Raw genomic sequence first — 24509 nt, forward strand, 5'->3', positions numbered from 1 at the left:
ATAACTGATCTTTGCTCCTTTCAAAGTTACCTTCTCCTCTCATCCCCAGAAGTTACAAGAACCTCCGTTGAACCTTGATATTCTGAAATAGCATGATAATGTGTTAGGTATGGGTGTTTGAGACTTGTTGGACGCTTTTATTTTAGGTAGTACTTGAATATCAGAAGAAAAAAAAAGATGGAAAAGATTTCCACAGACTAAAACAGGGGGCGGGGAACACATGGCATTCTGTTTGAAGGAACTGGTATGGGGGGAGAAAACACATGGAATTTTAGAAGTCATGTGACTGTGATTAAGGTACAAAAAGGCTGATTTGCTTGGCATATAGGGAAATAGAAATAGGACAGGGAAGATTGATGAATATTGTCTGATTGAAGGCCATGACTGTTAGGCTATACATTTAAAGTACATGTTCAGAAACAGGCTGTAATTGTTTTGCTAGTACTTGGATTATGGCCCAGTGATCATACTTCATAGTTCCCCATTCCTGCTATCTCCCAGCAACAAGATAAGACCTCATCCAACCTACATGAAGCTGCTTCAGATTGTGTGTGCTCAGCTCTCTATGCCATTGAGAATGTGGAGACTAACTTGCCGTTAGCCATGCAACTTTTTCAAGGAGTCCTGACATTGGAGACTGCATATCATATGGCTGTGGCACGTGAAGATTTAGACAAGTGAGTAATTATTTCAGGCAGTAGCCCTGGGTTCCATCCTTCGTGATTCTTTATGACTCTATTTGTAAATAAAGACACCACATCCTAAAGATGGTCTACTATTCTCAACTGAACCTAGAGTGGTAAATTGGATGCAGAAAGAGAGATTGTAATCATGGAAGGGATCCTCACAAAGGATAAGGCTCCAAGAATTAGGGGTGAACTTTGGAGTATCAAGTATGATTTGATAAGAATTTGGTTCAGATGTTTTAGTAATTAAGAATTTGAACTGACTTAAGAGTCATTTGCTTATCTGTATAAAATATTAAAAAAAGGTAGCTGTTAGGGAGATTTTGATACAACATAGCAAATAATCACCACATGTCCCTTAGGGTAAGGATCCTTTTGTTGATTTAATTAACTGAGTCTGTACATATAATATACAGATTTCTGACGTGTTCTCATTACTCTTTCATCTACAGAGTTCTGAATTACTGCCGTATTTTCACTGAACTGTGTGAAACTTTTCTTGAAAAAATAGTTTGTACTCCAGGACAAGGTCTCGGGGACCTACGAACTCTGGAACTGCTGCTCATTTGTGCAGGACATCCTCAGTATGAGGTAGTGTCTATATTATGCTAAAGCCACTATTCTCCCAAGCTGTATGTTGCATATTACCTATATTCCATTGCCACTCGTCCCGCTTTTTATTTGTGCGTAACTGTAGTCTCATTTTTGATAAACGTGATATAGGAATTTCCTCTGTATTGGAGTTTTTTCTTTTTAAATTATATTTGGGTTTCTGCTTTGAATTCTTTTCTGTTTTCTTACCTGGTTAGCTGGGCTGACCGCCCTGGGCACCTTAGGGAACCCATTAGAAAGAAAGTGTAGTACTTTTTTACTGAGTCCCTTCTCTACATCCAGTTATTCTTTTTAGAGCTTTACAGCTCATATAAAATCTTCACTCTGCATCTATAAGTTTTAACATCCAAAGTTTTTCTCCAAATTGTGGGTGGGAATGAGAAAGAGATTGAGGAGTGCCTGGGTGGCTCAGCTGGTTAAGTGTTAACTCTTGGTTTTATCTCAGGTCATGATCTCACAGTTCATAAGATCAAGCCCCCTCTGCGCTGACAGCATGGAGCCTACTTGGAATCCTCTCACTCCCTCCCTCTCTCTGCCCCCTCCCACTTGTGCACATGAGCGCGCTCTCTCTCTCTCTCAAAATAAATAAACTTTAAAAAGGTGGGGGGAGGGATTGAAAAGATTTAAAAGTCTGCATTCCAAAATCTCTACAATACCCTGCCTCTTAAAAGAGTTGGCTAGATTTTTAAAAATCTTGTCTATTCAAGAAATTTTGCCTCCTCTTAATAGTATAAGAAGTGAGAAGGAACTCCCAAATTGGATATTGTTTTAAATAGATCTGTTTTGGATCCTTGATGGGAAAAGGGTGGTAAGGCCCCTCTTAGGGAGAAGCACAGGAGTGCTGTGATTCTCATCCCTTTTTCTCTTATTGCATAAAAAATAATGTTTATTTGTTTGGCTTGATCTCATGAGGATATCTAGATTTGGATGAAACGCAAAACATTTTGGGGAGGAAGTACAGCACTATGTAATAGTTATCACTCCTTTAAATAGTTCATGAGTAAGATGAACTGTGGATAAGGTCCCAGACTCTTCCCTTTCTGTCCCACTCAAAAAAGTAGGGGAGTAAAAATGACATAAGGTTGGTATTTTCAGGGATTTGCAGATGGTTTGTCTGGCAAAAGGTGTGTTAATCTCAAAACGAAAGGATTTTAGGGGCGCCTGGGTGGCTCAGTCAGTTAAGTGTCCGAATCTTGATCTTAGCTCAGGTCTTGATCTCAGGGTCATGAGTTCAAGCCCCACATTGGGCTCTGCTCTAGGCGTGAATCCTATTTAAAAAAATAAATAAATGAAAGGGTTATAGATTTGAGAAAAAAAAAACTTTAAAAGAGACTTCCATTTCTGTATCTGTTTCTCTAAATTCAGAATCTACTGTTGAGAAGTTATCAGCTAAATATAGGGACTGCATAGCCAGTCATCCTAAATAGAGTTTGGGTCCTAACATGGGAAGATAGTTTGGGAGGATAATAATAAATCTGCTAGAGAAAACAGGTGCCTTCTTAACTTTACTCATAATATTTTAAAGTATATATTCTTTCCTGTAAGGCTCTGGTAATAAAATTGTCTCCATATTCCATTCCTTTTCTGATTCAAATAAATCTTTTCTTGGGGCGCCTGGGTGACGCAGTCGGTTAAGCATCCGACTTCAGCCAGGTCACGATCTCGCGGTCCGTGAGTTCGAGCCCCGCGTCAGGCTCTGGGCTGATAGCTCGGAGCCTGGAGCCTGTTTCCGATTCTGTGTCTCCCTCTCTCTCTGCCCCTCCCCCGTTCATGCTCTGTCTCTCTCTGTCCCAAAAATAAATTAAAAAAAAAAAAAAAAAAAAAAAGTTGAAAAAAAAAATAAAAGGAGATGCTTTTAAAAAAACAACAACAAATAAATCTTTTCTTTTTCTCTAATTTGACAGGTAGTAGAAATTTCCTTTAACTTTTGGTACCGACTTGGGGAACATTTGTACAAAACTAATGATGAAGTTATTCATGGAATCTTCAAAGCTTACATTCAGAGGCTGCTCCATGCCTTGGCTCGACACTGCCAGCTAGAACCAGACCATGTAAGTTTCCTTCTCCACTTCTTCAAATCTTAATTTCCTACACTTTTCAATGCTAATTTGAAAATGAACTGAAAAAAGGAATCCACAGGTTTTCTATCACTCTGTAGCTTACACTGAAGGAATCAATACCAGTATAATGAAGAGTAGAAGGCTTATATAGAAAGAAATCAATTCTGCTGAGCCAGGAATCCTTCTCCTGGGAATTTACCTTAAATAATTTTAAAGAAAAAAAAAAAATGGCTATTTTATGTACAAAGCATTATCTGTAAAATAAAAAAACGGTGAACTCATGTACAACAATATAAAAAGAGTTACATAAATTATGATGCAGCCACTTGATGGACAATTATGCAACAGTTAAATGTAGTGACTTCTGAAGTAGTAGGAGTTGGTTTGCTAAATGAAAAAAATCAGAATGTAAAACTTTATATGCTGTATTTTTAATAGTATAATAGTATAGTGTATAATGTTTAATAGTGTAATAGTATAATTAAATAGTATAATGGTTGGTTTAAAACTAACACAAAAGTAAAGTATTGGAGGAGGTGGAGAGTTATATATGATTTCCCTCCCCCCACACAAAATACACATTTTTCTTTATACTGATTTTATAACTTAAAATATAGGAATAATCTACTTGCCTAGAAGAATATATACTAGAAATACTATAAAATAGTCCATTGGAAAACTCTTTAACCCCCTTCTTGCTTAGTTTATTCAAATCTTACAGCATTTATTTCATCCTTTTGGTTGGTTGGTTAGTTGGTTTAATTCCTGTCCCTTAACCTAGGACTTGGAGAGGTTTTTTTCCATTGCTTACAATTAAATCTGACATGAAAACCGTAACTGTCTTTGTTCTCTTTATTTTAGTGTTAACATTGTTGTTTGAGTCATGGTATTTTCCATCTCCAAGAATCTTCATGATGATGTAGTGTGGTGGTTTTCAATCTTTCTTTCTTTAGTGTTCTTTTGTTTTTTTGTTTTTTTTTTTTAATGTTTATTTCTGAGACAGAGAAAAAGAGACAGAATGCGAGCGGGGTGGGGCAGAGAGAGAGGGAGACACAATCCAAACCAGGCTCCAGGCTCTGAGCTGTCAGCACAGAACCTGACGAGGGACTCGAACTCACGAACTGCAAGATCATGACCTGAGCCACAGTTGGACGCCCAACTTACTGAGCCACCCAGGCACCATTCTGTAGTTTTTTAATTGAGGAATCTTATCTTCAACTACATTATCTTAAAGCAAGGAGGTTGGACTCGATCAGCAATTCTCAATAGTACTAAGGTTTTTTTTTCCAGATAGTCATGGATAAAGATTCTTATACATGCCCTTAACCATCTCACAACTGGAAGCATGAAATAAAAATGATCTATTTTTTCATGAAAAATTTCAAATGTTTGGCAAAGATGAAAATTTTACAGTGAATATCTGTACCTATTATCTAAATTCTACCATTAATATTTTACTATACTGTATCTATCTACAGTATAGTATCTGTCTACCTACATAAACTTCTTCTTAAAGTCTAATTCAGTTTTGCATCTAGTTGCGATAATGATTTTTGTGAATCTTTTTTTTTTTAATTATTATTATTTGAAAGAGACAGTACACGCGAGCTGGGGAGAAGGGCAGAGGGTGAAAGAAAGAATCTTGAGCAGAGTCCATGCTCAGCCTGGAGCCCATTGTGGGGCTTGATCCAATGACCCTGGGATTATGACCTGAGCCAAAATCAAGTGAGACACTTAACTGACTGAGCCACCCAGGCACCCTGATTTTGGTAAATTTTGAACCATGAAGTTTCAGAGGCTTCTTCAGTACTAAACTTCTAGATAAACTTAAAAGCTCTTAAAGTAGATCACTTCCCACTCTGACCACTCCAAATTTTTCCAACAACAGAGCAAGGTATGACTTGGAAATGGGGAGCAAAAAAGGGAGAACAGTTTCTCATAGTAAAGGTAAAAGATAGGTTGTATTGACTTGACATACCTAAAAGTTTAGGACACCCTGTATAGTAAAATACCCTCTGATTTAGGCAACTTATCTCTTGTTCATTGGTACTGAACTGCTGAATGGCTTTTTCTTTATTCTCGATTTTCTAGAGGTCAGTGAAAGCCTTAGTGAATTTTTTTTTTTAAAATTTTTTTTTTTTCAACGTTTTTTTTTATTTATTTTTGGATAGAGAGAGACAGAGCATGAACGGGGGAGGGGCAGAGAGAGAGGGAGACACAGAATCGGAAACAGGCTCCAGGCTCCGAGCCATCAGCCCAGAGCCTGACGCGGGGCTCGAACTCACGGACCGCGAGATCGTGACCTGGCTGAAGTCGGACGCTTAACCGACTGCGCCACCCAGGCGCCCCTAAAGCCTTAGTGAATTTAAAACAAATGTTATCTGACTTGAAATTTCAGGAGGGAGTTCCTGAGGAAACTGATGATTTTGGAGAGTTTCGTATGAGGGTGTCAGACCTGGTGAAAGACTTGATTTTCTTGATTGGGTCTATGGAGTGTTTTGCTCAGGTAAGTCCATTTGGAGATGCTTAGCAATTTTACTGATCACTTTAGGTGTGTTCACTTCTGTGTCTTCTGTAAATGTTCCACCTTTTTCTTCGGTTTTAATGGCTGAATGGGACAGTAGATATGCAGGTGCCTAGCACACTGCCTGGCATATAGTAGCTTTATTTAGTATCTTACAAGCAAATTGGAGACTATGGATGTTTCAGTTACGGGTTTTATTCTTGGTAATGAAAGCTGTTCCACTTGTCCAGTTGGAATGGAAAATCATAGATGAACCTTAAAGCCCCAAGTATTTATAGGGAACTTGGACCTAGCCAGGAAAAGTAGGCAAGTTTTTCTGCTTTAATAATTATGTACCAACTCCTGGCAACTCTTTTAGTTATTTGGCTTTTCCTTTGTCCACACTGACGGTTGGATTCCTGTGCAGTTTCATCCCAGAGGTGACTATACTAGAGTAGAAGATTCATAGTCCTGTGATTTTTCCTGACAATCAGTAACATTTTCCCTCATGAGGTTGCAGTCATCACCATTCCACATCACTTAACATTAGCATAATTTCAGGTGGTTTTCATATTACTGGATCATGCTCTAAGCTCTAAAATACAAGTTTTGATGCTTTGTCAGCAATACTGAACTAACCCTTATTTTATTTTATTATTTTTGGTAACCCAGCCATTTTGTGTATTTGGGGCATAATCTGATTTAGAAAGTGTTAATAAAATTAAAATTATTTTCTTTATATTAAGCAAAGTGTGTTTATTGATCTAATTACAAAGGGTTGGAGATTCTTAGAAAGCAGATTCGATGAGATCACCAGATCACAGGCAGATGACCTGTGTTCAGATTTCAACTCTATTCTCATTGGCAATGTGGCTTTGAGCAAGTTACTTGTTCTTCAGACCTCAGTTTACAAATTTACATAAGTTAACAGTGTTATCCAAGATATTTTCTGTGGAGCACCAGTCGTAAATGATGTTTTTTGGTAAAAACAAAAACACCCCACAAACAAAACACCAAACTATCTTCAATTAAATTTAGGAAATGACTGAAGCAGTCTATGAAAGGCTTTGTGAAATCCTACAACAAGAGAATTCTTTAATTTTCTTACTTAGCAGTGTTTGTTATTTGACTACAGGAATCCTATTTAGAATAACACCCAGTCACATTCCACAGATGGATATGCCCTGGGAAATGTCTGGACTAGAACATCTCTGAGTGTTCTGCTTGGTCTCCTTTTTCTTCCCCTTGCTTGGATATAGGATTGTGATAGATACTTCTAAATAGCTGCTTTTTTGGAATTTAATCTGTACTGCCAGTTTTGATGCAGACAAGTATTTAAAACGATAGAAATGTAAAAATCAATACATACATAAAAAATTCACATTGTATTTCAGTTTTATAAGTGTATATATGTATTTATCAGCTATGATCAGGAAAAGACACTTAAGTATTATGTTTTGCTTTTCCATAATATTCATTCTGTGGGCGCAGATGATAACCTTGATATACTCTTGGGGATCTAACTGGGTTTATTTTAGATATTAAAATAACATTTACTTATAGTGAAGATGTGAAAAAAGAAAATAATATTCTCCCCTGGCTCTGAGAGATAATTAGATTTAGAAACAAGGGGCTAGATTTATTTTAACTAACAGGATTTTTTTGTTTTGTTTGTTTTGGAATTCTATTCTGTTTTCCTTTTAATGGATCCATAATCCACCTCTTCTTCTCTAGTTATATTCTACTCTGAAAGAAGGCAACCCACCCTGGGAGGTGACAGAAGCGGTTCTCTTTATCATGGCTGCTATAGCAAAGAGTGTTGATCCGTGAGTGTCTAATAAGTCTTTTGCTGGGAACTCTAAATATCAAAGGAAGGAAAATTACCATTTTTTTCTTATATGGTATATATTTGGAAATTCTCTTAGAACTTCTTCTATAATGCTGCCTAGTCTTCTGACTTCCAGAGTCTATTCTAGAGTAGCATGCATTGCTGATATCCATGTTTTAACCACATTTCCTAGAGTTAAAATTGTTTTGTTTTTGATGCTAGGAAGAGAATGTTGATTTATCTTTCCAACCGAGGCTCCCTTGTGAAAGTTGGTACAATCAAAAATTTGTTAGGCTGTTAAATTGTTGGTACTTGATTAAAAGCAGTTGAATAGGCACTAATTGGCTCTCATCTGATTTTGCGACCTTCAGTAAGTTATTCTTACAAATATTTCATTATATTCTCCTTTTTGTCTGCCTTAGAGAATCATTTGCGAGTTTCAGAGAGGCAAGACATAGACACTGTTTCACCTTAAAAGAGGAGCAAAATCTAAGGGGCAGTTATTTTGCTATTGCCACTGGAAATGTTTAAGTTAATTAGAATTTGATTCCTAATTGATAAGCATAGAAATTCTATTTATGATTTTAACATGAATTCCTAAAAGCAGAATTTACTTTGTGCTCTGAGTTTATAAATTGAGGCTGATATCTATCAAGTTTTCTTGTATTGTAATCAGATACCTGCAGTTGAGCTCTCTATCCAAAGCCTTGGTTGGCATGTGTTTATGAAAAGTATAGTGCTTCTTTATTAGCTGCTTTTCAGGGCTTAGTCAATGAAATCTTACATTGTTTCTAACCCAGTAAATATTCAAGGAGATAGAGTAGGTTTGTTTTTCTCTATCAAGAAGTTCTGGTCCTGAATTGTATACCGCTATTTGCTCTTAAACTCGTTTTGGTATCTTTGGGAACCTTCAGTGATAGTCTGATATTAAAATCACTAATATTCTAACTGATATGTGTTGATGTGAAAAAGGATGGGTAGAGAGTCTCAAAAATTAGCTTAGTGCCCCCAGGAAACAATAAGGCATAAACGAGAGAAGATTTTACATTGTTTTTTATTTTACCACCTTTCAAGTGAACTGCCTGGTTACAGTTTTTTAGTGTATATAAAGGATTCAATAGACTTAGTTTATCAGCAGGGAGTGCTTTTGCTCTAATCCAGGACATTATTTGGATTTTAAACATCTTTCATTTCTGGATCGTATCCTACCATTTTGAGGGCATCCTCCACTCTGTAAAGAATTTCAGCCAGTATTCTTGGGGAGTGGAAAAAAGAAAAGGAAAGGGAAAAAATAAATTCATGGAGCTGTGGAGAGTATTTGGTTAATTTCCCTCATGTTCCACGTCAGGGCACCTTTACCTCTTCCTGCAGCTTGTATTCTTGTTCCTTTAGATAGTGAGCTGGCTCATCCATACTTCTCTGTTCTTAAAGTCTTCAGTATCCAGTTATAAGAAATCTTTTGGAGAATAACCAATAGCAAGTGGTCTGTGAGAATTATTCATTCATTAATTTAGCCATTCAGCAATATTTATTGAGTGCCCACTATGTGCCAGGCACTGTTCTAGGAACTGCAGATAGAGGAATAAGTAAAATGGATTCTTTAAAAGAAGACATTCATCCACAGTAAATGCCTGCTTCTCCAATTTAAAGAGCCTTATTTGATAGCAGGATGTGTCTTTAGACACTTTACTGTCATTTAGAAGATTAAGGAGCAGAATGCTTCTCTTTAAACAATGATATCTTCCATTTCTGTCTTTTCGCTTTTTTCGAGGACTCAAATAAACTTTCATACCAGCTGTTAAGCACTTTTATCCAAATGGTTGTTTTAGAAAAAAGCCCTTTAGCAATGATTCGTCTCATTGCAGCCTGTTAACAGGCCAGAACCTAACCTCTGAAATCAGTAACTGTGAATACTTGCCTTTTGTACTCAGGGAGAACAATCCAACACTTGTTGAGGTCCTAGAAGGAGTTGTCCGTCTTCCAGAGACTGTACATACAGCTGTGCGATACACCAGCATTGAATTGGTTGGAGAGATGAGCGAAGTGGTTGATCGAAATCCTCAGTTTCTTGGTATGTGTGAACTCACCCCTCTGTAGCTGCTGTGTCTGATTTTTCTGATTTTGTTCTTCCTCTTTTGCTCTCGTTCTTTTTCTGTTTTTATGGGTAGGCAGAATGTTTCTAGACATTGAGAGTAATGATATGAGTTATTGTTTAGTTTGACACAACATTTATACTCTGATCAGACCTTGGAAAAATCATCTTTGAAAGATAAGATCTCTATATAGGGAAACAGTTTGCTTCTAGAATTGAAAGTAAAAGTAGAAATCATTTCTTTTATCCCTCTCATTTTCTAGATAACAATCCAAAGAGACTATCCAGAGTAGTATATATTAAGCCCCCTTGATGTTCAAGAGTGATATATTCTGAGAATTTTAAGAACCCCCAACCAAACTTGTGAATATCATTAATTATATCATTAAGTTTGATATATTTCCTATACTTACCTTAATCATCACCTTTTTGGGTTTTTAAAATTCCAGTATAGTTAACATAGTAGTAGTGTTAACATTAGTTTCAAGTGTACAATACAGTGATTCAATAATTCTATGCATTACTTAGTGCTTATCAAGATAAGTATACTCTTAATCCCCATCAGCAATTTCACCCATCTCCTCCACCCACCCCACTTCTGGTAACCATCAGTTTGTTCTTTATAGTTTAGAGTCTGTTTTTTGGTTTGTCTGTTTATTCCTTTGTTTTGTTTCTTAAATTGTACATGAGTGAAATCATGCAGTATTTCTCCTTCTCTGGCTTATTTCACTTAGCATTATACTCCCTGGATCTATCCATGTTGCTGTAAATGGCAAGATTTTATTTCATTTTTTTTTTTTTTGGCTGAGTAATATTCCATTGTATATATATGTATACACCCCCCCCCTCCCCCGCCACACACACATACATCTACTTTATCCATTCATCTACCGATGGACACTTGGGATATCTCTATAATTTGGCTCTTGTAAATAATGCTGCATTAAACATAGGAGGGTGCATATATCTTTTTGAATTAGTGTTTTCGTATTCTTTGAGTAAATACTCAGTAGTGGAATTAGTGGATTATATGTTTATTACCACTTTTCAGCTTGATTTTGTTTTACATATCTTTTTTTTGTTTGAAACTCTTGCTTAAAAAATGATGTATGTTTGGGGCGCCTGGGTGGGTCATTTGGTTAAGCAGCTGACTTCCGCTCAGGTCATATCTCACAGCTTGTGAGTTCAGGCCCCGCATCTCTGCTGTCAGCACAGAGCCCACTTTGGATCCTCTGTCTCACCTGCTCTCTGCCCCTCCCCTGCTTGTGCTCACTCTCAAAAATAAACAAACATTAAAAAAAAAAAAGTGATGTATATTTCTTTTTTTCTTGTTTCTGTATACAGAGCCTAGATATCCTCACATTATAGCTGAGATACTTTCAACATACCATTTAAAAATCTTTTCAAAATACCTGTTTCCTAGATTTCTTCACTTCCATTATTTGGCTTTCTTTTCTGAATGATTTTTCCACAGGAAACAGAGTAGGTTTGGTTTGTTTTTTTTTTTTTGTTTAAGAGTTATCATTCAGGGGTTCCTGAGTGGCTCAGTTGGTTAAGCAGCCACCTTCATTTGGCTCAGGTCATGATCTCGCAGTTCGTGGGTTTAAGCCCCTCGTAGGTCGCTGTGCTGACATTGGGGCCTTGAGCCTGCTTTGGGTTCTGTCTCCTTTCTCTGCCTCTCCCCTATTCACACACTCTCTCTCAAAAATAAACATTAAAATTAAAAAAAAAAAAAAGCTTTATCATTCAGTACCACTTTGCAGTGTTGGATTCAGATGTGTGCTTCAGCAGTAAGACAAATCCTGAAGCAGTTTGACAATAAGACAGATGTTCGTACTTACTTTGCAATAGTCAAAACAATAAATATTCCATTTGAGAATCACAGAAGTCTATAATATTATGGTTTGCCTATACTAGGTTCTACATTTTACTTCTTCTCATTTTTAGGCTTAAAAAGCCTTCTTTAAAAAAAAAATTTTTTTAGTGTTTATTTTTGAGAGAGAGAGAGACAAAGACAGAGACAGCATGAGCAGGGGAGGGGCAGAGAAAGAGGGAGACACAGAATCCGAAGCAGGCTCCAGGCTCTGAGCTGTCAACACAGAGCCTGATGTGGGGCTAGAACTCCCGAACTGTGAGATCATGACCTGAGCCAAAGTTGGATGCTTAACCAACTGAGCCACCCAGGTGCCCCAAAAAGGCTTCTTCTGTGGAGAGGGCCAGGGTTTCATCCTGGTTGGTACATTATATTGGTTATTAGACTGGAAATGGAAATAACTTTTTAGTGCGCTTGAAGACATTATTTACTCCTTTTATGGTTTGGTGTGAGGTTATTCTAAAGTACTCATGAAGTACTCTTTAATCATATGCGATTTTTCCGTAGAAAATCACTCTGATTTTTATAAAGTAAGGTAAAAAATAAATAAAATTTGTTTTGTAGAAATTCATTTTCATAATCCGTTTCTTTGGTATACTTCCATTGTTTAAAAGATAAAACATAATTTTCCAGAAGCACTAAAGCACCATTTGCATGTTGTTAAGGCCTTTTGTAACTATAAAGAAGCAAGTATAAAAGTGTCCACTTTAGATAACTGCCATTGTCCTAATTAATGTAGGCCGTTTTTACATAATGACTTGTCTCTGAGTATAAATAATGGTAACTCTCTGAACTTTATATTCTTTCTTACATTACCTTATTCTTGATACTTGGATGATGATATCCACTAGTGGTTTTCAGACTGTTTTGTGTGAAGGCTTAGCCATGAAGAAAGAAATAGAAGGTGAATAGAGAGGACCCAGGGCTTCCTGACACTAAGTCAGCAAAATCAAGCTCCATTCGTGTGTGTGTGTTTTAATGTTTATTTATCTATTTTGAGAGAGCGAGAGCACACAAGAGGGAGAGGGCCAGAGTGGTGGGGAAGAGAGCAAGAGAATCCCAAGCAGGACCTGCACTGTCAGCCCAGAGCCTGATGCAGGGCTTGAACCCATGAACCATGAGATCATGACCCAAGCGTGAATCAAGAGTCAGAGGCTTTAACTGACTGAGCCACCCAGGCATCCCCACATTTCATTTTTTAAAATGGTTCTTTTGTGGGGCATCTGAGTGGCTCAGTTGGTTAGGCATCCTCCTTTGACTCGGCTCGTGATCTCGCATTCGTGAGGTTAAGCCCCACATGGGGTTCTGCACTGATAGCTCAAGGAGCCTGGATTCTTCTTCAGATTCTCTGTCTCCCTCTCTTTGCTGCTCCCTCGCTCACACTGTGTCTGTCCCTCTTCCCCTCCTTGTCCCTCTCCCTCAAAAACAAACATTAAAGTTTTTTTAATGGTTCTTTTGCTTTTTAAAAAAACGGAGGGGGGATATAAACCTCTGTTCTAAGAAACGAGAAGTTTTCGTTGAGTTTCACATACCTAATCTTTACTTTGTGGCTTCTCTCCTTAGACCCTGTTTTGGGCTATTTGATGAAGGGCTTGTGTGAAAAGCCTCTGGCTTCTGCTGCAGCCAAAGCCATTCATAACATTTGCTCTGTCTGCCGAGACCACATGGCTCAGCACTTTAATGGACTCCTGGAGATTGCCCGTTCCCTTGATTCCTTCATGTTGTCTCCGGAAGCTGCTGTGGGCTTGCTAAAAGGTATTTACTTCAGATGTTAACCAGTAACATCTCTAAGCCACTTCTGGGGGTTATCTTACATTAATCACATCCCAGTTTTTCAGTTGCAACATACTTACTGATGGAGAAGGTGACCTTTCCACTCAGGGGAGGGTGTTGATTGTATACACATGCGTTCATCTCTTAGAATGTTTTAAGGCTATATAACTAATTAAAACTGCTTACAGTGTGTAGAGCACAGACCTAGATTTTGGGCAGAGACGACACATTCCAACTAAACATAGTTCATTTTTGAGTTGGGGGGAGAATAAAAAGGGAGACCACATAGCATTGCCATACCAAAGAGGTAGGTGGAAATTTAAAGGTAATGTGTGTGGATCAGTCCTGTGGTAGAAACTTGGTCTTTTAGCAGTATGACCCAGTATGGATCAGCTTTACACTCAGTGATAGCCTATCCAGAGGCAAGCAGCCGAAGTGGTGATAAAGTTGAGTAAGAAGAACCGGAGATATTAAAGGCTAGGAACACAGAAGAGACTTTACGCATGATGGCTATTTTTAAATATTTGAAAGATTACCTTATAAAAGAGGGGACAGATTTATTTTATGAGTAGTAGTCAGTTGTTGATATTTACTGGCTCTTAGAAAATGCTTTCTAACTAAACTCTAAAAGCAGATTGGGGTGCCCTGTGAGGTAATAAAATCCTTACAGCTGGTAGTTAGAGGGGATTGAGGATATATCAAATAAAGGATTGGGTAACATAACCTGTGCAGCATCATTTAAGCTTCTGTGAGTAGCAAACAAGTTATTCTTGGCTAGATTGGATGACCTGTGTGTGAACTAACTGTTCGTTCTTATATCTGACGAAGTTCCTTCTGATGTATTTGCATTTTCCAAGACATTTTCTTTTTGTAGCATGGGTTTTTGTCGTTTCCCTTCATAGCATAGATAATAAGGCATTAAATCGGAGTCAAATATCCTTATTTCTTATGACCTACTGCTAGTGGTTATTGTTGCCATCTTGTAATTTTCTAGTGAAATTGAACCTTGATGCCGAAGTGATGTCTAACTGTAGTAGGATGTGGCATCTCAGTTATCTTTATCTTCTAGATAAAGAAAGCTTTGTAGTAACATTCTTTTCTATAGGAATGAATTAAAAGGAAAAGTCATATTTAAGTTAGATTTCTCCCCCTTTCAGTTTTAAATAATTCTAACTCATCTATGGCTTATAGACTACCGGAAGAAATCATTTAGTTTTTTAATTCACATTTGAAGACATATGGATTGATTACTGTTCTTTTTTGTTGTTGTTTGTTTGTTTGTTCTGTTTTGTGACTGTTCTGTTGAATGCAATTTTGGGAGATGAGAAAAATCATAGTCAAGGGATTTTCTTTTCTTTTCTTTTTTTTATACCTTGAGAGAACCTAGGCTAATATGTAATCATTTGGTTTTGGGGGATATGCTTAAGCATTTGGTGGGGAGTATGACAAGAGGAAGGCTGAGTGAGAAGGGTCTGGGCCTTCTAATTTAACCTAGCTACTTTTTTTTTTTTTTTAACCTATTTTATTGGAATTTCAAGTTAAGATTTTATTTAATAAAAAAAGTGATTTTTCAATGATTTGAAAAATGAAAGAAAGGCACACTTAACTTACTCTTCGGTTCAAAGCACTGATTTTACAGATAAAGAAACTAGGCCCAGAGATAATACCTCACCTAGCTCATAGATTCTGTTAGGTATAACTAGAATCAGATCTCTAATTTCAGCCCTTTTTCCAAAAAAAAAAAAAAAAAAAAATTATGTCTTGTCTGTACTTGTAAAAAAATAAATAAAGGCTCTCCTTTACCTCCTAAATCAGAATCTCTGGGAAGTTTGAGAACCATTGTACCATGCCGTATAAAAATAGCTTTGGCATCGTTTTGTTTCCTTTTTTTTTTAATTTTTTTTAATGTTTATTTCTGAGAGAGAGACAGAGCATGAGTGGGGGAGGGGCAGAGAGAGAGGGAGATACAGAATCAGAAGTAGGCTCCAGGCTCTGAGCTTCAGCACAGACCGGATGCAGGGCTCGAACTCACGAGCTTCGAGATCATGACCTGAGCCGAAGTCAGACGTTCAACCGACTGAGCCACCCAGGTGTCCCTGGCATTGGTTTTGTAAAGGAGGTTTTTAAAGTATATGAAGAATTGGAAGGGGAGATGTATTTAAACGTCTTTAAGTCCATAGGCTACTGAGGAGAAATAATATTAACTTCAGTTGTAAATGTTAGTGTGAAAGTCACTTAGTCGTCTAAGCTAAATAAAGAAAAACCAGCCCTAAATAACAGAATACTGTACCTGAAAAAAAGTGATGATCTTTTTAAAAGAATGAAACCAGCCAGCCTCTTCTGTTAGCCAATGATGTAGGCCAGTGAGTTACCTCAGTTTCAGCTTTTATTTTATTTGTATTTTTCTTTGTCTTGCAGGGACAGCACTTGTTCTAGCCAGATTACCTTTGGATAAGATTACTGAATGCCTTAGTGAACTTTGTTCTGTTCAGGTTATGGCATTGAAAAAGGTGAGCCCAATTAAATGAGGGGTTTTATACCTATATATCATGATTACAGGTTAGAAAGGAAAAGACAAAATTATATATTTACAGGTATTCTTCTGTCTACCTAGATAAGTCAAGAGCAATGAACTAAAACGTTCTTAAAATTAGTAAATCTATCAAAGGAGCTGCATAAGTGGGATAAGTATTCTAAAGTCAGATTTCCACTATCAGTAGTACCATTTAGAAGATACAACAGGGAAAACACCAAGTTGGCACCCAAAACCATAACCTACAATGTTCCGTTAAAGAATATCATAAAGATGTCTGCTCTTACCGAGTTACATTTATATTTACAGCAAAATAATGGGAGAACTTGACATAGTGATTCTAAAGTTTATCTCTAATAATATGCTGGTAGAAGTATTTAAGAAATTTTGGGAAAGAAGAATAAGAAACAACTTGCCTTATCTCTTAATATATGTTATGAAGCCATAATAATTTAAAAGTTATAATAGAAAGTGAAATTAAAATAGATTAAATAATGTCATATATAAACTATAGTATATATAATATCTTAATGGTTATAAAAGTTTGCACCATTTGAGTAACTATCAGGAATCTCTTCTAGGGAAATAAGCAGAGATTGAGAAGGAGGTTTATGTCTAAAGGTGTATGTCGCAGTGTTTGCTGTAGGTTTGTATGTGTTAGAACAGAGTGTTAATGTCTTTCTGTCTCTTCAGCTGTTGTCTCAGGAGCCCAGCAATGGCATATCCTCAGATCCCACTGTGTTCTTAGATCGCCTTGCAGTAATATTTAGGTAAGAAGGGAGACTGGATGCCTGCCTTAGGTTAAAAGCTCAAATAAGATGATTATGTACTAAAGAAAGCAAGTGTTTTTTTCCTAAACTTCCAGGTACATCTGACAATCTTCTGTTAGAGGACCGATAAGCCCATTACCTGAAACTTTGGTGCAAAGATAAATTCTAAGAATTAGTTTTTGGTAGACCTCTGTCAAAAGACCTGTAAAATGTAATTAGATCAGTCATTATCCAACTTTAACATGCATCACAGTCACCTTCAGGGCTCAGCTTATCAAAACAGATTGCTGGGTCCCATCTCCAGAGTGTCTGGTTCAATTGGATTTGGGGTAGGACCCAAGAATTGACAGCTGTTGCTGCTGCTTGCTATTTGTAGGATCACGCTTTCAGAACTATTGCTATAGATTGTAGGGGTGCAAAAAAATATTGATCAGGTGAAATTAATCCTTCTTTGAAGTCAAGAGGAGCCTAATGATTAAAAAGGCATTTGAGTAACAATGTTCAAAGAGTGATCCTTATTGAGTTACATAATTTGTGAGACCCACAAATACAATTGGAATATAAGAGTACTTGTGTAAAAAGCCTATGTGGAGTAAGTTAAAACTGAGGTGTTTTAGCTTTTTCTTGTCAGCTGGTGTTTTTAATTTGGTACAGTGCTTTTCTTGTATAATTATGATAGCCCTGTTAACATGACATTCTGAAAGCCTGTTAACAATAGTCCTTATTTCATAATAAGTGGAAGAAAATCTGCAATAGATGGAAATCCCCCAATTTAAAGAAAATGAGATTTTTGTTAAGTTGCTGTTGAGCTCATTTAAATTAAAGAATTTCCTTTGAAGAGGTTGGTAATCATACAGGGTTTTTTGTTTTTGTTTTTTCCTGCTTTCTTTCAAATTAGTGGATTCTAGAACTAGGCAAATAATTGGATTTGACATATTGTGGGTGGGCTCATATGCTATGTCATTGGGTTCAGACTAGAACCATGAGAAACATCTTTGGTAAATTAGGATTCCTAAAGCTTTTGCCTTTTAATGCTGGGAATGGAGCAGCACTTGGTTTCTCATAGTGGATTTAGATAGTCTGTGGGTTTTTTGTTTTGTTTTTTGTTTTTTAAGTTTATTATTTTGAGAGAGACAGAGACAGTATGAGTGGGGAAGTGGGGAGGGAGGGAGGGAGGGAGGGAGGGAGGGAGGGAGAGAGAGAGAGAGAGAGAGAGAGAGAGAGAGAGAGAGAGAGAGAGAGAGAATCCCAAGCAGGCTCCACGCTGCCAGTGCAAGCCCACTGTGGGGCTCGAACCTATGAAACCGTGAGATCATGACCTGAGCCGAAACCAAGAGTCAGACAGACGCTTAACCCACTGACCCACCCAGGCCCCTGTAGACAGTCTGGTTTTTAATTAATACTTTCAATTAATTTGGAAGAGCCTATACATTCTGATTTTTAAAGGGAAAAAATGGAAAAGCTAATTGTAGTGCCCCACAACCCGTTTAAGCTAGAGTTGGATTGAGTTTGCATATTCTAATGGAAGTAGCTTAAACGTGGCAAAGGAAGGGGAGGAGGTTGGTTTGAACTCTGTGCTCATGTTTGAATGGAGTAGAAAGGAAAGGTATCGAGTCATACATAACTTAATTATTTGGCATTCTTTTTATGGTGACAATGTGACTAAGTAAGCTAGCAGGCTTTGGGGCTGTGGAATTTCAGTTACATTGCTCTTTAACTATTTTGGTTTGTTACCTTTCCCCAGACACACCAATCCTATTGTGGAAAATGGACAAACTCATCCGTGCCAAAAAGTCATACAGGAAGTAAGTGCTTAACAGATGCCTGTGCAACAAGGCTTTCTTCCTTTTTCTTTACAAGGCTGTGGGTAACTAAAGTGAGACGGTCCTGTCTTCTGGGTTCATAGGAAGATCCAATTTGTTGATACAGTTTAAATTTCAATCAACAGAAGAATAGAACTATTCAAATATTTTTTACTTTAGATTTGATAAGAAAACAGACTGTGGGGTAATGAACCGAAAACCCAAAGAAGTAGAGAGAGATTACGTGAATCTTAGAGTTGCTAGGAGGCCTGATTAATACTAGCAGAAATTTTTTTGACAAAGCCATTTCTTCCTCATGGCTTCTGTTTCCCCAATATAAACGCACTTCTTTTTTCACTGAGGGTGATATGAGGATCAAAAGGCATGTTTTGAGAAGTGCTATTCAGACTTCGGGGGGGAAACACCAAGTATCCTTAAATATTCACCAGTATCACATAATGCTATTTCATTAGCTCCAGCCCTTCTGTTCAGAATATTCTAAGTTGGAACTATAATCTTTAACCATCTCTTTCTCTATAGCTCGTACTAATCCTTTTCATCCTAAATCAGAAAGTCCAAAGTTCAGGAAAATTTATCTTTTAGTGAAGTTAGACACGCTCCTCTTCCTGTTCTAAAGAGTCGCTGTGCTTCTCTCAAGAAGTGGTTGTGTTTTGGTGATGGATACTGTATTGAACTTTTTCTGTAAAGAAAGCTTTTTCCAAATTATTTGAAAACCAAATCAGATGTTATCAACTTGGGAGCATTTTTTTCAGCTCTTAGTTCATTGTTTTCTTTCTTGTGCTCTTTGACTCAGATATGGCCAGTTTTATCTGAGACTCTAAATAAACACCGGGCTGACAATCGGATTGTAGAGCGTTGTTGCAGGTGCCTCCGCTTTGCTGTTCGCTGTGTAGGCAAAGGATCTGCAGCCCTACTGCAGCCGCTAGTTACACAGGTAAATTCTCCCGAAGCGGGAAAGTGTAACGTGTACAGGATTTGACATAGAAGTCTTTAGTACAAAAACTCTGCTGATGAAATGAAACACTTTTGTACGTATTAAATACAAACTCAGAAGTATTTGAAAGCAATAAGTAGTGCCCATGGTAAGTATGGTGCCTCTGAGGGAAGCAGCCTGTAATCTATTCTGTGTAGTGATAGTTTAAATAGTAACACGTTTCCGTGTGAAATTAGGAAAAGAGAATGACTTTTTAAAAAAATTGTTTAATGTTTATTTTTGAGAGAGAAGAGAGAGAGCGCGCGCATGAGTGGAGGAGGGGCAGAGAGAGACACACACACACAGGATCTGAAGCAGGCTCCAGACTCTGAGCTGACAGCACAGAGCCCGATGCGGGACTCGAGTCCACTAACTGCGAGGTCATGATCTGAGCTAAAGTCGGATGCTTAATGGACTGAGCCACCCAGGCGCCCCAGGAAAAGAGAATGACTTTAATGCTCAGCTCTTCTGTAGCAGTGCTAGGCATTTTTATACTAATTTTTTTTTTTTTTTTTTTCTAAGATAGAGACAGAGCACAGGCTGGGGAGGGGCAGAGAGAGAGGGAGACACAGAATCCAAAGCAGGCTCCAGGCTCTGAGTTGTCAGCACAGAGCCCAATGCAGGGCTCGAACTCACAAACCACAAGATCATGACCTGAGCTGAAGTCAGGCGCTTAACTGACTGAGCCGCCCAGGCACCCCACTAGTTTTCTTTTTAAAAATGGGTCCTGTTGGGGCATCTGGGTGGCTCAGTTGGTTGTGCATCTGACTCTTGGTTTTGTCTCAGATCATGATCCCAGGGGTCAAGCCCCACTTTGGGCTCTGCACTGAGCATGGAGTCTGCTTAAGATTCTCTCTCTCCCTCTGCCCCTCTCCCCAACTCGTGCTCTCATGCGCGCGCGCTCTCAAAGCAAAATATGTGTCCTGTCAAAATTTGCTGTCTCTTGGCCCAAAGAGATTTTTTTTTAATCTCAACCACAGTTAGTCACATAAGTCTGTTATTTGTCAAAAAATAAGTTTGGCTCTTATTTTTTTAATGTTTGTTCATTCGTTTGTTTTGAGCGGGGGGGGGGGGGGGGGGGGGGGGCAGAGAGATAGAGGGAGAGCGAGAATCCCAAGCAGACTCCACACTTCAGCATAGAGCCCAACACAGGGTTTGATCCCACAAACCGCGAGATCATGATTTGAGTCAAAATCCGGAGTCACATACTTAACCGACTGAGCCACCCATATGCCCCAAGTTTGACTCTTTTTTTTTAAAAAAAATTTTTTTTTTTTCAACGTTTTTTATTTATTTTTGGGACAGAGAGAGACAGAGCATGAACGGGGGAGGGGCAGAGAGAGAGGGAGACACAGAATCGGAAACAGGCTCCAGGCTCCGAGCCATCAGCCCAGAGCCCGACGCGGGGCTCGAACTCACGGACCGCGAGATCGTGACCTGGCTGAAGTCGGACGCTTAACCGACTGCGCCACCCAGGCGCCCCCCAAGTTTGACTCTTTTAATCACCAAGATTGATAGGTAATTGCAATGGTGTGACTCACTGTATGAGGTTCTCCAAGATCATATTCACATCAAGAACTACTCTGTATGAGATGCCTATAGCTAGTGACTTAGATCACTAAGTAATTTGTGTTGATGTTAACCTTACAGCAGAGCCAGGACTGGATTGAGGCAAGTGAGGTGCCATGGGTACAAAATTAAAAGAGGCAAGGCAGAGTGTCAACCTTGCATTTGCAGTAAGTGCCTATCAGTTGACATAGGCATAACCCTGCCTCCTTTATGTTGCAGATTTGAGTAAAGTTTACATTTACTATATCCTGATGATGCCATATGCTTGCACTGCATATGTTTCCACCTTTGGTTAAGTGTTCCCTTTAGTGTAATACATTCTGGGTCAAAGATAACTTGATTTAATGGCCCTTTGCTGTTAGAGGATACGTGACTTGGATTTTTTTTTTTTTTTAATTCCCGCTAATTATGTGACCAGCCTAATAGAGGAGCACCTTGTATAGGAAGTATGTTCTAAAGTCAGTACATGTGGGGGAAAAAAAGTATTTTTTTAAATCCAAAATTCACAGGGTAGCAAACTAGAACCAGTGGGCCTGCCACGTATTTTTATAAATACAGTTTTACAAAGAAGAGGTAACCATGCTTATTCATTTAAGTATTCTCTATTGGCCAGTTTTGTGCTACTGTCGCGCAGTTGCGTAGACAGACTTGTAAAGCCAGCAAAGTCTAAAATTTTTACTATCTGGCCCTTGAAGAAAAAGTTTGTCAGCAACTGACGTAAATCATTCATTAAGCAGTAGAGCATACAGTTGAGTACCCAGTACCAAACAGATTCATAGCTCCCATCACCTGCCCATTCCATTCCATGGTACATGCTAGTAAGAGTCAGTTACTTTGTCTTTCAGCCCCCACCCCATTCATTGAGTTGAATTTATATAATAAAATCAATACGTGTGTTGTGATGGCATTTTAAACATATGAATGTACAGATGCCTCTTAATTTTTGGAGGAGAGTAGGGTACAAATCCTAAACAAATCATTTAATTTAAATATGTATATTGTATTAACATTTTTATTTTCTTGAGATCCAGGTATCTTGGTTGGGAATACTGTTTTACTTTAAATAGAGGGGTTTAGGAGAAACTCAAAATTTAAACAGTGCCTTCAGAGTCTCCTTCAGGATGTTTGGTATTTTTAGCCCTCCTATGGCTATATGTGCTTTTTTTTTTTTTTTCCTTAAGAGTTCATCTTTAAGGCAAAAGGAACAACCTTTAGGTGTTGGGATTTATGCTACGGGTTTGCAAATAGCTTGGATGATAGCATCCTAATGGCTTCCAGCTTGATGTATTATACAACCCTCTTACAACATTGTTTTGGGAAGATAAAAGGTAAAAGGCTTGATAGGACTCTAAAGAGAGTACTTGAAAATTATTGAAGAATTGAGCCTTGTGTTTTAGGAAATGTTGCCAACAAGCTTTACTATATTGTCTTAAAGAGAAGAAACCACTCTGTGTCTGAATGTCTTCCTCCAGACACTTTCCTAAGTTGATACTTTTTTTGGGGTACAAGAATTGAATTAACTGGTTTCTCCCTTGGCAGATGGTGAATGTGTACCACGTACATCAGCATTCTTGTTTCCTGTACCTTGGCAGTATCCTTGTGGATGAATACGGCATGGAAGAGGGCTGTCGGCAGGGACTACTAGACATGCTCCAGGTCTGTTTTCCCTGGGCAGTATCTTGGAGCGTCTATAGGCTTAGCAGTGTGTTCTTCACCATCTCTTGAATTCTCTTCCTTCTCTATGTCTCTCCTCCAGTCATGTTGATTTCCTAATAACAGGAAGGTAGAAACTTTTTTTTTTTTTTAATGTTTATTTTTGAGAGAGGGAGGGGCAGAGAGAGAGGGAGGGAGACACAGAATCCAAAGAAGGTTTCAGGCTCTGAGCTGTCAGCACAGAGCCCTTCTTGGGGCTTGAACTCCATAGCTGTGAGATCATGACCTGAGCCGAAGTCAGACGCTTAACCAGTTGAGCCACCCAGGTGCCCTGGGAGGTAGAAACTTTCTAGTTGTTCTCTGGACAGACATGGCTTAGGAGAATGAGAGAAGAGATTGACCGTATGAACGTAAAGATCATTACAGCTATTACGGCCTAACTTATTTATACTCTCTAGAGATACGGTCTTTTGAGAGGTAAAGAAAGGAACAAATGGATGTAAAACAAAGGATCTCTAAGCTCAAGCATAATTCTGTTTTTAATTTCTTGCCTGGAAAAATCAATGAACTAGCTCACTTAGCAGGGATGGTTTTATTTTTTTTCAACTTTTTTTTTTTTTTTTTTTTTTTTTTTTTTATTTATTTTTGGGACAGAGAGAGACAGAGCATGAACGGGGGAGGGGCAGAGAGAGAGGGAGACACAGAATCGGAAGCAGGCTCCAGGCTCCGAGCCATCGGCCCAGAGCCTGACGCGGGGCTCGAACTCACGGACCGCGAGATCGTGACCTGGCTGAAGTCGGACGCTTAACCGACTGCGCCACCCAGGCGCCCCTAGGGATGGTTTTAGAGTAAATAGCAAGCATTGGAAAAGGCTCCTGATACATTGGTTTTTTCCCCCTTCTCGTCATAGGGAAAAAAATATATAAGGGAGTTAAATTATGATGCTCTTTCCCAAGATGTCTTTCCTTTAAACTGACATTTCATTGTTATTATTATTATTATTATTATTAAAATTTATAAAAATCTCCTTAGTGGACTAGACCACGTCTAATACATAAGCAGTCTTTACTTTGAGAAAATTCTAAAATTTTGAGAGGACATCTATCCAGTTTCATCAACTAAAATCTATACCCTTAACCCTTTCTGAAATGTGGACTTCATATATAAAAACTGTATCAACTGAGAAAGATTTCTGTCTTCCTTTTCTTGAACTGATTTTCATCCGTCTTTTTCTTTTCCTATCCGTTCTTCCTCCCTTTGTTCCTTTTGTGTATATTGTGATATTTAACAAGTCTGGATGCTGTTGCATTTATATACACATGTTTATTCTAAAATCACTGTTCTCTTTTAGGCACTGTGCATCCCCACCTTTCAGCTGCTAGAACAGCAGAATGGGCTCCAGAATCACCCTGACACCGTGGATGACCTGTTCAGGCTGGCCACCAGGTCAGTCCTTCTGAAGAGCAACCCTTTCTTTTATTGCTCATCCCCATCACTGCTTTGTCTTGTCACATAACGCTTGACTGTTTGCTTCTCTATAAAATGAGGTCAGTGAGGGGCGCCTGGGTGGCGCAGTCGGTTAAGCGTCCGACTTCAACCAGGTCACGATCTCGCGGTCCGTGAGTTCGAGCCCCGCGTCAGGCTCTGGGTTGATGGCTCGGAGCCTGGAGCCTGTTTCCGATTCTGTGTCTCCCTCTCTCTCTGCCCCTTCCCCGTTCATGCTCTGTCTCTCTCTGTCCCAAAAATAAATAAAAAACGTTG

At 38.4% G+C, this 24509-nt stretch overlaps 1 protein-coding gene across 3 annotated transcripts in view; it reads left to right on the plus strand.

The window, feature by feature from the left end:
- The window catches only part of TNPO3 (transportin 3), a 79880-nt gene that overhangs the window by 39492 nt on the left and 15879 nt on the right, over positions 1-24509 (plus strand). For all 3 annotated transcript variants that reach the window (XM_058724330.1, XM_058724331.1, XM_058724332.1), the window contains 13 exons: positions 502-677; positions 1139-1277; positions 3203-3349; positions 5757-5864; positions 7596-7687; positions 9621-9760; positions 13218-13409; positions 15846-15937; positions 16654-16730; positions 18475-18535; positions 19347-19487; positions 22635-22751; positions 24100-24194. In XM_058724330.1, the coding sequence (XP_058580313.1) occupies positions 502-677; positions 1139-1277; positions 3203-3349; positions 5757-5864; positions 7596-7687; positions 9621-9760; positions 13218-13409; positions 15846-15937; positions 16654-16730; positions 18475-18535; positions 19347-19487; positions 22635-22751; positions 24100-24194 (1577 nt within the window). The remainder of the gene's footprint in view (positions 1-501; positions 678-1138; positions 1278-3202; positions 3350-5756; positions 5865-7595; positions 7688-9620; positions 9761-13217; positions 13410-15845; positions 15938-16653; positions 16731-18474; positions 18536-19346; positions 19488-22634; positions 22752-24099; positions 24195-24509) is intronic.

The sequence above is a fragment of the Neofelis nebulosa genome, chromosome 4 (genome assembly GCF_028018385.1).
Source record: "Neofelis nebulosa isolate mNeoNeb1 chromosome 4, mNeoNeb1.pri, whole genome shotgun sequence".
Lineage (NCBI taxonomy): Eukaryota > Metazoa > Chordata > Mammalia > Carnivora > Felidae > Neofelis > Neofelis nebulosa.